Source organism: Lissotriton helveticus, chromosome 5_1 (genome assembly GCF_964261635.1).
Source record: "Lissotriton helveticus chromosome 5_1, aLisHel1.1, whole genome shotgun sequence".
Classification (NCBI taxonomy): Eukaryota; Metazoa; Chordata; class Amphibia; order Caudata; family Salamandridae; genus Lissotriton; species Lissotriton helveticus.
Window position 1 is genome coordinate 395,957,650 of NC_136065.1, and position 12,579 is coordinate 395,970,228.

Genomic DNA, 12,579 nt, shown 5'->3' on the forward strand with positions numbered 1-12,579 from the left:
CACGCATACACAGCAACAGAAAGAATACCCCACAAAAAGACTCCATACAGGTTTAGAACACTAACACTATTATAAACAAAACAAGACCAAAATGACAAAAATCTAATGTATAGAAGTTGAGATATTAAATGTTAAAGGAATAAATGCAGTCAAGCACTTAGAAGCAAGTAGCATTAAAAAAGTTACTTTACATTATGCTGGACCGGGTCAAAGTCAACGTTCAGGCTGAGCGTGTGGAAGGGCAGACCAGCTACAGGACCCATGCAGGACCAAGTGATCAAAGTACCTTTCCTGGTCACAAACAGTGAGATGGGTCGATCAGTTCCACGTAGTGATGGCGATGCTTCAGTTCGGAAGATGGGTGCTGGAGTCGAGAGGTGTTGAGTGATGTGCTGCACCAGATTCTGCCACAGAGTCGAGGGGATGCATAGATCTCACCAAGCTGCAGTGGCGGCGATGCGCTATCCGATGCATTAATCTCTAGAGGCAAAGTGCTGGTTCAAATGCGATGTGGCAATTAAACTCCAGCAACAGTATCGATCGCCGGTTCTGTTACACACATGCATGAGATGCGTCAAATTCCATGTTGCAAGTATCTGGGCCACTTCCAGTAAGTTCAGGCACAGGAGCAGGGGTAAGGACTTTGACATCCCTGAGTCTCAAGACACAGGAGGCAAGCCACAAACACCTGGAGATCACCTGGCGGTAAGGCAGAGCCAAGCTCTCCTTCACTCCGAGAGCAGCAGACAGCAGGGCAACGCAAGATAGAAGCAGGCCTTTCAAGCTTGCAGTCTAAAGATAAGTCATTTGAGCACCAAAACATTCCTTCTGATAGAATCAGTTCAAGATCTAGAAGTGTCTGATTTTCGGGGTGGGGGTCAAAGACCCAGTACTTATACCCAAAAGTGTCTTTGATGTGAGGGTGTGACTTCAAAGCAGCCATCTGAACTGCATAGGTTCTCCTCTCAGCTCTGTCCTGTCCAATAGGGATAATCAGTCCTTTTTGTGAGGACAGGACACTGCCTATTCAAGTGATGTGTTCAAGTCAAGTCAAGTTTAAATTTGTATAGCGCACTACTCACCCAGAGGGTCTCAAGGCGCTTGAGGGAGGGGGGAGCTTTACTTATCAAATATCCAACTTTTTAGTTGTTTTCTGAAGGAGAGGTAGTTCTGTGTGAGGCGGAGGTGGGTGGGGAGGGAATTCCAGGTCTTGGCCGCAAAGTAGGAGAAGGATCTTCCTCCCATGGTGGATCTTTGGATGCGTGGAATTGCGGCGAGGGCTTGATTGGACGATCGAAGTTGGTGGGTGGGGGTTTAGAAGGACAGGCACGTGTTGAGGTATTCGGGTCCTAGGTCGTAGAGGGCTTTGTGTGCGTGGGTGAGGAGGTGGAACGTTATTCTCTTGTTGACGGGGAGCCAGTGGAGGTCTTTCAGGTGACTGGAAATGTGAGCTTGGCGGGGGATGTCTAGGATGAGTCTGGCTGAGGCGTTTTGGATGCGTTGGAGTTTTTTCTGTAGTTTGGCTGTGGTTCCAGCGTAAAGGGTGTTTCCGTAATCTAGTCGACTTGTGACCAGTGCATGGGTGACCGTCTTTCTTGTTTCGGTGGGGATCCAACGGAAGATTTTGTTGAGCATGCGTAGGATGTTGAAGCATGATGATGAGACGGCGTTGACTTGTCTGGTCATCGAGAGGGAGGAGTCCAGGATGAAGCCCAGGTTACGTGCGTGGTCCATTGGTATGTGTGCGGTTCCCAGGGCCGGTGGCCACCATGAGTCGTCCCAGGCGGAGGGGGATGATCCTAAGATGAGGACTTCCGTTTTGTCCGAGTTAAGTTTTAAACGGCTGTTCTTCATCCACTCGGCTACTTCTTTCATCCCTTCGTGAAGGTTGGTTTTGGCGGTGTTTGGGTCTTTGGTGAGGGATAGGATCAGCTGGGTGTCGTCTGTGTAGGAGATAATGTTGAAGTTGTGTTGGCGCACAATGGATGCGAGGGGACTCATGTATACGTTGAAGAGGGTGGGACTGAGTGAAGATCCTTGGGGTACGCCGCAGATGACTTCGGTGGCCTCTGCTCTAAAAGGGGGAGGCGGACTCTCTGGGTTCTTCCGGCGAGGAACGAGACTATCCAGTCCAATGCTTTTCCTTGTATTCCGACATTGCTGAGGCTTTGTATAAGGGTGTTATGACAGACTGTGTCGAAGGCTGCGGAAAGGTCTAGTAGGATGAGGGCAGCAGTTTCTCCATTGTCCAGTAGAGTTTGAATGTCGTTTGTTGCTGCGATGAGGGCGGTCTCGGTGCTGTGTTTGGCTCGGAAGCCGGACTGTGAAGGGTCAAGGGATTTGTTGGATTCGAGGAAGGCGGCGAGCTGGCTGTTGACGGCTTTCTCAATGACTTTGGCAGGGAATGGGAGGAGCGAAATGGGGCGGTAGTTCTTAAGTTCAGTGGGGTCTGCTGTAGGTTTTTTCAAGAGGGCGCTGAGTTCGGCGTGTTTCCAGCTTTCCGGGAAGGTTGCGGAGTTGAGGGAGCAGTTGATGACGTCTCGAAGATGGGGTGCGATAACGGAGTCTGCTTTGTTGAAAATGTGGTGGCGACATGGGTCGGTAGGCGATCCTGAGTGAATGGTGTTCATCAGGCGGTGTCTTCAGTGGTGATTGGGTTCCAGGCGTAAAGGTTGTTGGAGGGGGGGGTTAGTTCGGAGGTAGGTGGGGTGGGCTGGTCTCCAAAGCTGTTATGTATGTCAGCGATTTTGTTGTGGAAGAACGAGGCTAGAGAGTCGCAGAGGTCTTGGGATGGAGTGATGTCGTTGGTGCCGGCGGTGGGGTTGGTAAACTCTTTGACGATGTTGAATAGTTCTTTGCTGTTGTGGGCGTTGTTGTCGAGTCGATCTTTGAATGCTGATTTCTTGGTGGATCTGATCAGTTGGTGGTGTTTGCGGGTGGCGTTCTTGAAGGTGATCAGGTTGTCAGTGGTTGGGTTTTTTCGCCAGGTTTTCTCGAGGGTGCGACAGATCTTCTTGGATTTCTTAAGGTCATCATTAAACCAGTGGGCTTTTTTGCTGCCTTGCTTGATTTGATGGTTTTTCAAGGGTGCTAATTCGTCAGCGCTGTGGGTGATTCATTGTGTGAGGTTGGTTGCTGCTTGGTTTGGGTTCGATGATTTTGCAGGGGGGTTTTGGTGAAGCGATGTGAAGAGCTGGTCGGAGGTAATTTTATTCCAGTTTCTCCGGGGAATTGGTTGTGGGTGGTTGTGGGTCATGGTCTTTTTGTAGTTGAAGTGAACGCAGCTGTGGTCCATCCAATGGAGAGCTGTGGTATGATTGAAGGAGATGTGCTTGCTGGAGGTGAAGATTGGGTCGAGTGTGTGCCCATGCAGAGTGGGTGGGGGTGTCAACAAGTTGTTTGAGTCAGAGATTGGCGAGGTTGTCCAAAAGGGTGGTGGAGTTGCTGTTGTTGTTCTTTTCCAGGTGGAAGTTGAGGTCTCCTAGTAGGATGTAGTCCTCGGAGGGGAGGGCGTGAGGGCTGATGAAGTCAGTGATGTCTTCGCTGAATTGTGTGCGGGGTCCGGGTGGTCTATAGATGAGGGTGCCTCTGAGTGTGGTCTTAGGGTCGATGTGAATCTGGAAGTGAAGGTGTTCGGCGGTTGTGAGGTTGTCATCGGAACTGGTCGTGATGCGGATGGTGCTCTTATGAATGATGGCGATTCCTCCTCCCGTTTGGTTGATGCGGTCCTTTCGGATGATCTTGTAGCCGTCCGGGATAGCTGTGGCGATGTCGAGCGCTGATGAGGCGTTCATCCAGGTTTCTGTAAGAAAGGCGACGTCCGGCGATGTGGTGTCGAGTAGGTTCCAAAGTTCGATGGCATGTCTGTGGACCGAGCGGGTGTTGAGTAGGATGCACTTCAGTTGGTTGGTGTCGGAGCTCTGTTTGGAGTCAGTGGATTTGGTGTGGGTCCTGATGCAGTCGAACTTGCAGGAGTGGCAGGTGAAGGGTCCATGGGTGTGTCCTGGGGCGGCTTGGTAGCAGTTTGGGAGACGGCCGGGTTTAAGTGCTGAGAGGGTTGCGGCGTCGTACGTAATGCGGGTGGAGAGGAGCTTGCGGGGGGCAGGGGGTCTGGCGCTGGGCGCGGTCCAGGCGCGGACGGGCGTAGACGGGCTTACCTTTGGCGCGCCTTCGGCGCGCATAGGGCGCGCCCGCTGCGCGCAATGGCATCTGTCATAAGTGGATAGCGGAGGGGGGTGGGGGGAGGGAGGAGCAGCTGGGAGGCGGGAGCGGGGTGGAGGGACGGGCTATGAGGCCAAACAACAACAACAAAATGGCTGCAAGCAAAAGCGAAACAGGGCGAGATTGGGGCACAGTCTGTGGTGTCTCAAAGATATGGGCAGAGGCACAATCGGGCACAAATGACTCACAGAGCAATGCGATCAGTGCAATTCAATGTAGTTCCACGATCTTACCAGGCAGCTCCTAATGACAAGGCAATGAGAGCAATGCTAAAGCAGTACAGCGCAACGAAATTACAAGCAAGCACAAACAATATTACGAAATACAATGCCAGGAAAGCGAGCGATGCGCAAATCAGCTGTCAGCAGTAATGAACAGAGGGAGCGTAATAGCGCTATGATACCAGGAGCCAGGGAGCGTGGGGAGCGACCTCGTCTGAGCGAGTCAGGAGCATCACAGCGCTGGAGTAGACGGGATGAACTACAACTATCTGTGGGAGGTAGGAGCAGCTGGGAGACGGGAGCGGGGTGGAGGGACGGGCTATGAGGCAAAACAACAACAACAAAATGGCTGCAAGCAAAAGCGAAACAGGGCGAGATTGGGGCACAGTCTGTGGTGTCTCAAAGATATGGGCAGAAGCACAATCGGGCACAAATGACTCACAGAGCAATGCGATCAGTGCAATTCAATGTAGTTCCATGATCTTACCAGGCAGCTCCTAATGACAAGGCAATGAGAGCAATGCTAAAGCAGTACAGCGCAACGAAATTACAGGCAAGCACAAACAATATTACAAAATACAATGCCAGGAAAGCGAGCGATGCGCAAATCAGCTGTCAGCAGTAATGAACAGAGGGAGCGTAATAGCGCTACGATACCAGGAGCCAGGGAGCGTGGGGAGCGACCTCGTCTGAGTGAGTCAGGAGGGTCAACCCTCCCTTCCACCCCGCCCAAGCAAGGCCATCAGAATGCAGACGTATTTAGATGGGTACTCAGATCCATCAATCCTTTATGTGTTGTGGCGGCCTAGAGGGAATGCACAAAGTGTAGCTGTCACCCACCCCAGACGTATATTAGAGACAGGCTGTCATGCAGACTAGGCCTGGGCAGTAAATTCTGTTCCGTTCGCGGAATTTGGGTAATTTTGCGTTCTGCGGAGAACGTGAAATTGCCCAAAATTCTGAGTATCGCGACTTCTCAAAATGTTCTGCTTGTTCGCGTTCTCAAATGCGTGTTTGCGAGATATTTCCCCGAGCACGCAAACAGTGATTGCAAACAGTAAAAAAGTATTGCAAACAAGCAGTTCCGCGTGTTCGCGGAATTTCTGCATGTTCGCAGAGATTTTTTACCGTTTTGCTGAGATTTGCATAACGCGACTACGCAAATTCCGCCCATCCCTAATGCACACAAAGCAGTTAGTGCAATGTCTACTTTCTAATAGTGCTGTAAATAAATAGAGCCTAAAAAGAGCCCGTTTGTCTAGAGCCCGTGTAATGTGTCTTGCATGAGACGTAGTATTGTGACCTAACTCACCCCTAAAGTACCCACCTTTTCCCCAACAACCCTCTAATCAACACTTCTAAAGAGGAAGCCCGCATCCAATTTCAAATTATACTCTCGCGTTTTCAATTCCCAAAGCGGAGCCTCATTCGGAAACCCGGGACTTTCTCGTGCTTCCTCCAACTTCGCCTCGGTGACCTCCTCTGGATAACACTCTATTGAATGAGGCTCCGCTTTGGGAATTGAAAACGCGAGAGTATAATTTGAAATTGGATGCGGTATCCAGTACTTTGTAAGAAGTCCTTCGTCATTTTTCAGATACACTCGTATTGAGCAGGATGGATCATATGGCATTTGCTCCTGATGAAGGGTCCGGGGTGACCCGAAATGCATAGAGCATCTTCATGGAAACCACAGATGAAATGTTAGTTTGACAACTTGACATATGTACAAGCAATTCAGAATTGTATATGTTTGATAATTTTGTTTCATGATTTGCATATATCCAGTCATTGAAAAAAACATTTATGGTGTCGGAAATAAATGTTCAAAATTTTGATGTAAATAGTGTTCTTTAATACAGTTGTAGTTGCAGAATAATTTTTTGGGTGGTAAATCCCCATTGATATTGTGCGTAGGGGTCGGGACCCAAGGTTTTGAGGTAGGGAGGTTCATTTAGAGACACGGTCAAGGACAAACGTGTCACCCCTGCAGCACGCCAGATAAAATTAATCAATCTAGAAAAAATTTAGCTAAAAGATAGCGGTCAGTTGGAAAAGGGAGTGCATCTCTACACTTCATAAAATTTCTGTCCTCCAGTTGTGACCACAGTTGGCCTCCTATCAGTCTGCTGAGTTTCCTCCTAGAATGGGATGGTTGACCCCTTTTGGTCTCCCAAATTGTCATTGGCTCCTTTGTAGATATGGGAAGTTATTTCCTCTCCGCCGCTCAGTCCCAGACCTCTTCCGGGCTCTTAAAAAAAATGATTCTCCACTGACACATTACTTTCAGTTTGGCAGGGTACATCAGCATATATTGAATGTCCTTAGCCCTGACTCTTCACTTAACCTCTGAGAAAGATGTAAGAAGAGGCTGCACTTTACCTGCGTAATCGGGGAAGAGCGTAACCATAGGGTTGGTGCAATGGACATCTGGATGTTGTTGTGCCTGCCGCAGGATATAGTCTGTCCATAAGGTACAGTATACTTATGGTAATGCCTCCAGGCGGTCTCTCTGGCTGTGGCCTTAGGGCCAGAGCCCTGTGTGCCCTTTCCAGAATGAAGTAGGAGGATAGCTCACAATCCATGATGCAGGTTCTGTAGTATTCTGTGGGGAATTTCTCTCATGTTGCCCACCCCCTCTTTTCTACTCTGGGCCACCAAATCAGCTGGGCTGTCACAAGCCCCTGGGGATGCTTAAAAGGAAAGCTGGTCCCTACCACTCCCCTCCCTTGTGACTGTATCCTCTCCCTTGCGAGTCAAGAGTCAATGCGGAGGTAAAGGTAAGTCGCAGCAATGAGATTGCAGCTCCAGGTTGTGTCTGTTGGCGGCAGGTCCATCTCCCGGCAGGTCACTGTTTGCCTCATAAGTTTCTCTCATCCCCGACTCCCTGCATGGGCGTAGGTTGGCCAAAGGGGACAAGTGTAGGGGGCACCACATGGATGTTTGCATCCAAGAAAAGGTTGCCACATAGTTGGCTCACCCAGGCTGCAGTTTCAGTCCTAGCCACGTGTGGTGACCAGTCCATCTCCTCCACTCTAAGGTGCCCGTTACATTGTTATGGGCCACCACCTGGAAGTGAAAGCAGCAATGTGCCACACCCCAGCCACTCGCCTGTCTTCTCTCCCTCTCACGCTCCAGGAGTCGATGCAGAGAGGGGTTTGCCACTGTGGGTTCACAGCTCCAGGTGGTGTTTGCCTCAGGCAGGCCCATCTACAGGTAGGCCGTATGCACACCCAGGCCGTCGATCACAGAAATTGACTCTCTCATCCAGGGCTCCCTGGATAGGTTCGGGTGGGCCAAAGGGGGTGATTATAGGGACACTGCACGGGTGCCTGCAACTGAAAATAGGTCACCTAAGGTTCGGATTCAGCAAGATTCTAGGAACTGGCATGTAGCTTACTCAAAATGTGGCTACCATCTTAGGCTGCTTGGCCACGCCCCCAGTAATTTATTTCTTGATCTCTTTACAATGTAGTGGAGGTGAGTGATCTGTCAATGGTAGGCGAGCCATTTGGGAGCCAGGATGGTATTTATCAGATAAGGTAGAAACTGTATTGTTTAGAAAGAGCCATACAAGATTTCTTAGGTAAAGAGCAGAGTGAGAACGTATGGTAGCAGCATATGTATACACTGCCAAATCACTATTATTCACTGTTACTGCATCTTGATCCATTACTCACAAAAACAATATTTCACTCACACATATGTTCTGCTTTTAGGTGATGAGTACAAGGTGCTAAGGATGTGAAATGCCAAAATAGGAGTGAACATAGTATGCTGTTTCTTGTACATGTTTTTTATTTGCTTGAGGTGTGTAGTCTTTCATGACTTTCATCTTCAAGACTCATGACAGTCTACATTTGTTTACAACGGTCTTGGTAATGCTGATCTTTTTTATTATATTTTCAGGATCGATATAATCTGCTTGAAGTAGTAACAGTACCAGAATACAGGGATGACTTCCACGTCCCCAACTTTTCACCTAAGAAACATGTGAGTTTTCTTTAAAATACCATACCATCATGTTCATGTGCCTTCTCTCTCAAATTCTGTTTCTTCCATACCATCTTCACAAACAAAGTACATCCACATGATATCATACAAATAACTGCCCATGGAAACTCCACTCCACTCTCAGAAACAAAAGGAATTCTTTACGTTATTAACAAGGAGTGAATGGTGTAGCAACTCAATCCGTCTCTCATCCACTGGTACCCTTGGAGGATTAGAGCTGATTTCTTAACTTCAAAGCTGGTTTTAGTGCACAGTGTAAATGTACAGAGGTGTAATTTATCTCCTGAAGGAAGAAGAGATTATTTAAAACAATCACCCTTCTGACTACTAGACTAACCTCTTCTGCGAAACAAAATACACTGGGGTTGATCCAATTTGTGAGCGAGCAAGGATCTATGGGCCTAAAAATTCCCTTTCACACTATGAGCAAATTTAGCTTTTTCTATCCTCACTTCTAGACTAGACAAAAAATTTGGCTGGCCTTGGCTTTAATCAATGGAGAAAAAAGATCCTATTCCTTGGGGTCAACCAGTAACTGGCAATGCCCACAGTTTGCCTTTTTCGAGAAAAATAAGTCAACTATTATACATGTTGTCATGTCTAAATAGCCTTCTTGTTTCTTTTCTCTCTATCTACCAGCTTGAGGGCATGATCAAAATGATGAAGAGCACTCTCAGGTTGTGCGAGTTCATACTTTCTAAGTAGGGTGAGGTAAGATTTTGATGCTTTTTTTCTGTCAATGTAAGCGAGAGTGTGAGTACTTTCAGACTGAAAGGATCACACAACAAACCATCACTTATCGACAGGGGTCACTAGAATGTAATGTAAATGTAGGGTGGTCTTGTAGAGAGCTACTTGTCACCCGTGAGGGTGTCCAGGCACTTCTTCCATACAACAATGGGTTTACTATACTTGCCAAACTATCCACCCTATGCTACATAGTTTACAGTTTTTTTTCCAAATAAATGTTTTGCTAGTTTAGAAGAATCAAAAATTACACATGGTGTTGCTCTGTGGCAAACGTTAACTACTCACCTGAATTTATCACCCATGTGTTATACTTGTACTAGAGAGGCAAAACATTTTGCAAGAACAGCATTAATATTTGATAAAACAGCAAAATAGTATTGTCACAGAATGTACTACATTATGCTGCATAATTTTCACTGTGTTCCATAATTTGGCCTTCCAATGTGTCTCATGAATAACAATATTGTGGGACACTAATATCGTTGATAAAAAAATCAAGAGACAAAATATCAAAAGGTAAGTATGTAAAGATTTTCTGTACCTAATTCAACATATGTGTACAAAAATACATATATCTTTATTTTTTTGGAGTTAAGAATGGCAAATGTATACGTCCCTTTGTGCATTTACCCTTAAATATTTTGTCCCTCGATATTTTGTCCAATGTATTACTGTGCCACGATATTCTTGTACTAGACGTTCAAGTCTCATAATTCCAGAGCCAATTCTAATATAAGGCCTTTGGTTACTGTTTTAAATTACATTACAGTTATGAGGGTTAAAAAGTAACGAAATACATAGGTTTTCAAGAGCCTAGGGAAATATGTAACCAACAATGGAACTGGCGAGACTGAGCGATCACATCCTATTGGTGCTGGAGGAGGAGAGATTTCGGGGTAGGGTTGTCCAAAGTATTTGTCATCATAACAGAAACACCTCTATTTTGGGGAAGATTAGGTGCAAAACCTTTTAGAAGAGAACTACTTTACCAATTCTGAGATTCCTCATGTGAGAATAGAGCCACCAAGAGCTTGGCTGTAATCCCTCTATGGATGCTTTGTGATTGCCACAGAAGAGCAAAATAATTCTGCAAATGTGGTACAGATGCAAAGGGGGGGCCCATGAGTAAGCATCGTTATCTGCCCCCTTGAGTCTGCCCAACACTGTCATGGAAACATGGACCAACTGACCTCTAGTTGGCAGTCCCGACCGCCTAATTACGATGCAACCACACATTGTGCGGTCACATACTTACATTTCCCTATGGGACCATGTGTTGTGGCTATAAATCAGCTGTAGCACAAGCTCCCATAGGGAAATGGGAGGCTGTATTCCTCCCTGCACCACGTGGCAGGCACCTCAAGGTGCCTGCCATACAGTGCTGGGATCAACGTGCCCCCTTGGACCTCAACCGGAGGCCGCAAACAGACGGGGCCCTGCTAGAGGCCCCCAAACACGCTTTCCAACAGGCTTTTCATGTCGGAAGCCGGCATGGAAAGTCTGCCCTGGAAACCGTGCATCATAATTAGGTCTCACGGTTTTATGGTATTTATTATTTGAACATTTCCGTCTGTATTTGTCCATATTTATTTTTTGGCCAGCGTATTGGTATTTATCCATATTTAATTTGTGTTGTTTAAACAGATGAGGTGATAACTCGTGTATTTCTGCATTTATTTAACAGATAGATGTGGACTCATACTTAAATGCCTGTCAGGTTTTAGCACATTACACAGTAAAAAATATAAACATAATAAACCCACATTAAAGAAATAGTGTAATAACACATATATTGAGATATGCAGTAATTTAAGGACATATCATTGAGTTTTGTAGCTCCCCTTGCTGTCATTATGTACAGCTACTGGCCTGAAAATGATTAATCTCAGCATGATGAATCACTCAAAAGAAGCTAAATTATCTGTATTTTTCCACTTTTAAAAATAAATACAGACAGGAGAGACAGTGTTTTCTGTCTGTGTTTATCTGTAAAAATCAGACAAAGCGGAAATCAGGGAACCCTAATCATAATATGGGCGACATTAAAATGCGTCCATATGGATTACGGGCCAGACTCCGACAGGCCGATGGGCTCCTTGAGCCTGTTGGAAGACAGCTGGAATGACTGGCCAGTTTCACTTCCGACAACCGAAATTGTAGTTAGATGGTCAGTAGTGAAATCAACCATCTTGGTCGGAAAGCCTCCGTTTAGACCGAGATCGTAATCGACCCCTAAGACTGACATTTATCAGCCCTGTTTCACATTGTTAAAAATAACCTCTATGATTCCAAAACACCGACTGCCTTTTTATGGACTACAAAGAGCCCTTGATTTCTGTGGAGTATCTCCTGTGTAGGAGAGGGTGTGACACTGAAGAAGACAAGAGGCAGCTACTGGAGTACAATATTGTATGGCAGCACATTTTTATAAACTGCCTTACCTCTTGTCGTGTTTGAAGAGTCATAATCTCTTCAGTGCTGACTCCCCGTCACCTTGGTTAACGTTATTCAAATTCTTTGCTTGCTGGACTGTGAGGATGGGCAATTGCCTACTTGACTTATCTGACCTTGTACTTTTCAACTTTCAGGTTTCAGCCTACTTACCATTTCTTTGGCCTTTGATTCTGACCACTGTGACTGATACCACTGACAAAATGTATTGAGGATCCCTAACCATCTCCCTTTCTGATAAACATTCATTGTTGAAACACAATATCCCACCAGAGGACATCCAGAAAACCATTAGAAATCGCTGAACAGTAAAGCTTCACCAGCCATAGAGAAACATGAAGATTTGACTTTTGTGATTTGGCGAAGGACGACAACCGCATCTCAGGAGTATGGCTGAGGATCACTTTGAATGTTAACGAAATACTACTTACCCCTGGTCTGGTGCTCCTACATCAAGACATTCACCAATATCATCCATGACACTTTAGTTCATAATAACTTGAGCAATATTAAGCAGTTGTTCAATAGTCATTGTACAGCCATGTGAATTTTAAATTGCTTACTATTTGTAATGTAAATCTTACTGTTTAACATGTTTGTATTGCAAATGCTCTTGTGTAAACTCTCGGAATGTGAACATTGTACATTATGTTATGTAATTTAATTAAATCATTTTTGTCTTTAATGATAAATCTCATATATTCTTGGCTACATGACTGGCATAATCCTCCAAGATAGAGTTTCAAAACTAAGTAGGTGTGGGGCATGTTGCATCACAATGCGTCACTCTTGAAAAATCACTCTCAGCAAGGTTTTTCTATGCAGAATTTAGGATTTGGATGGAACATGCTTCTTCAATCACATTCAAAAGTTTGAAACACAGAGACCCACTGGTATTTGTCTATTAGTTCGCTTGACTCAG

At 46.1% G+C, this 12,579-nt stretch overlaps 1 protein-coding gene across 1 annotated transcript in view; it reads left to right on the forward strand.

Annotated features, from left to right (window-relative positions):
- Window positions 1-12,342, forward strand: part of LOC144754603 (maestro heat-like repeat-containing protein family member 1) — a 73,844-nt gene extending 61,502 nt beyond the window's left edge. The window contains exons 17-19 of the mRNA XM_078642613.1: window positions 8,352-8,435; window positions 9,096-9,167; window positions 11,795-12,342. Of these exons, the coding sequence (XP_078498739.1) occupies window positions 8,352-8,435; window positions 9,096-9,161 (150 nt within the window). The 3' untranslated portion in view covers window positions 9,162-9,167; window positions 11,795-12,342. The remainder of the gene's footprint in view (window positions 1-8,351; window positions 8,436-9,095; window positions 9,168-11,794) is intronic.
- Window positions 12,343-12,579: the final 237 nt, after the last annotated feature.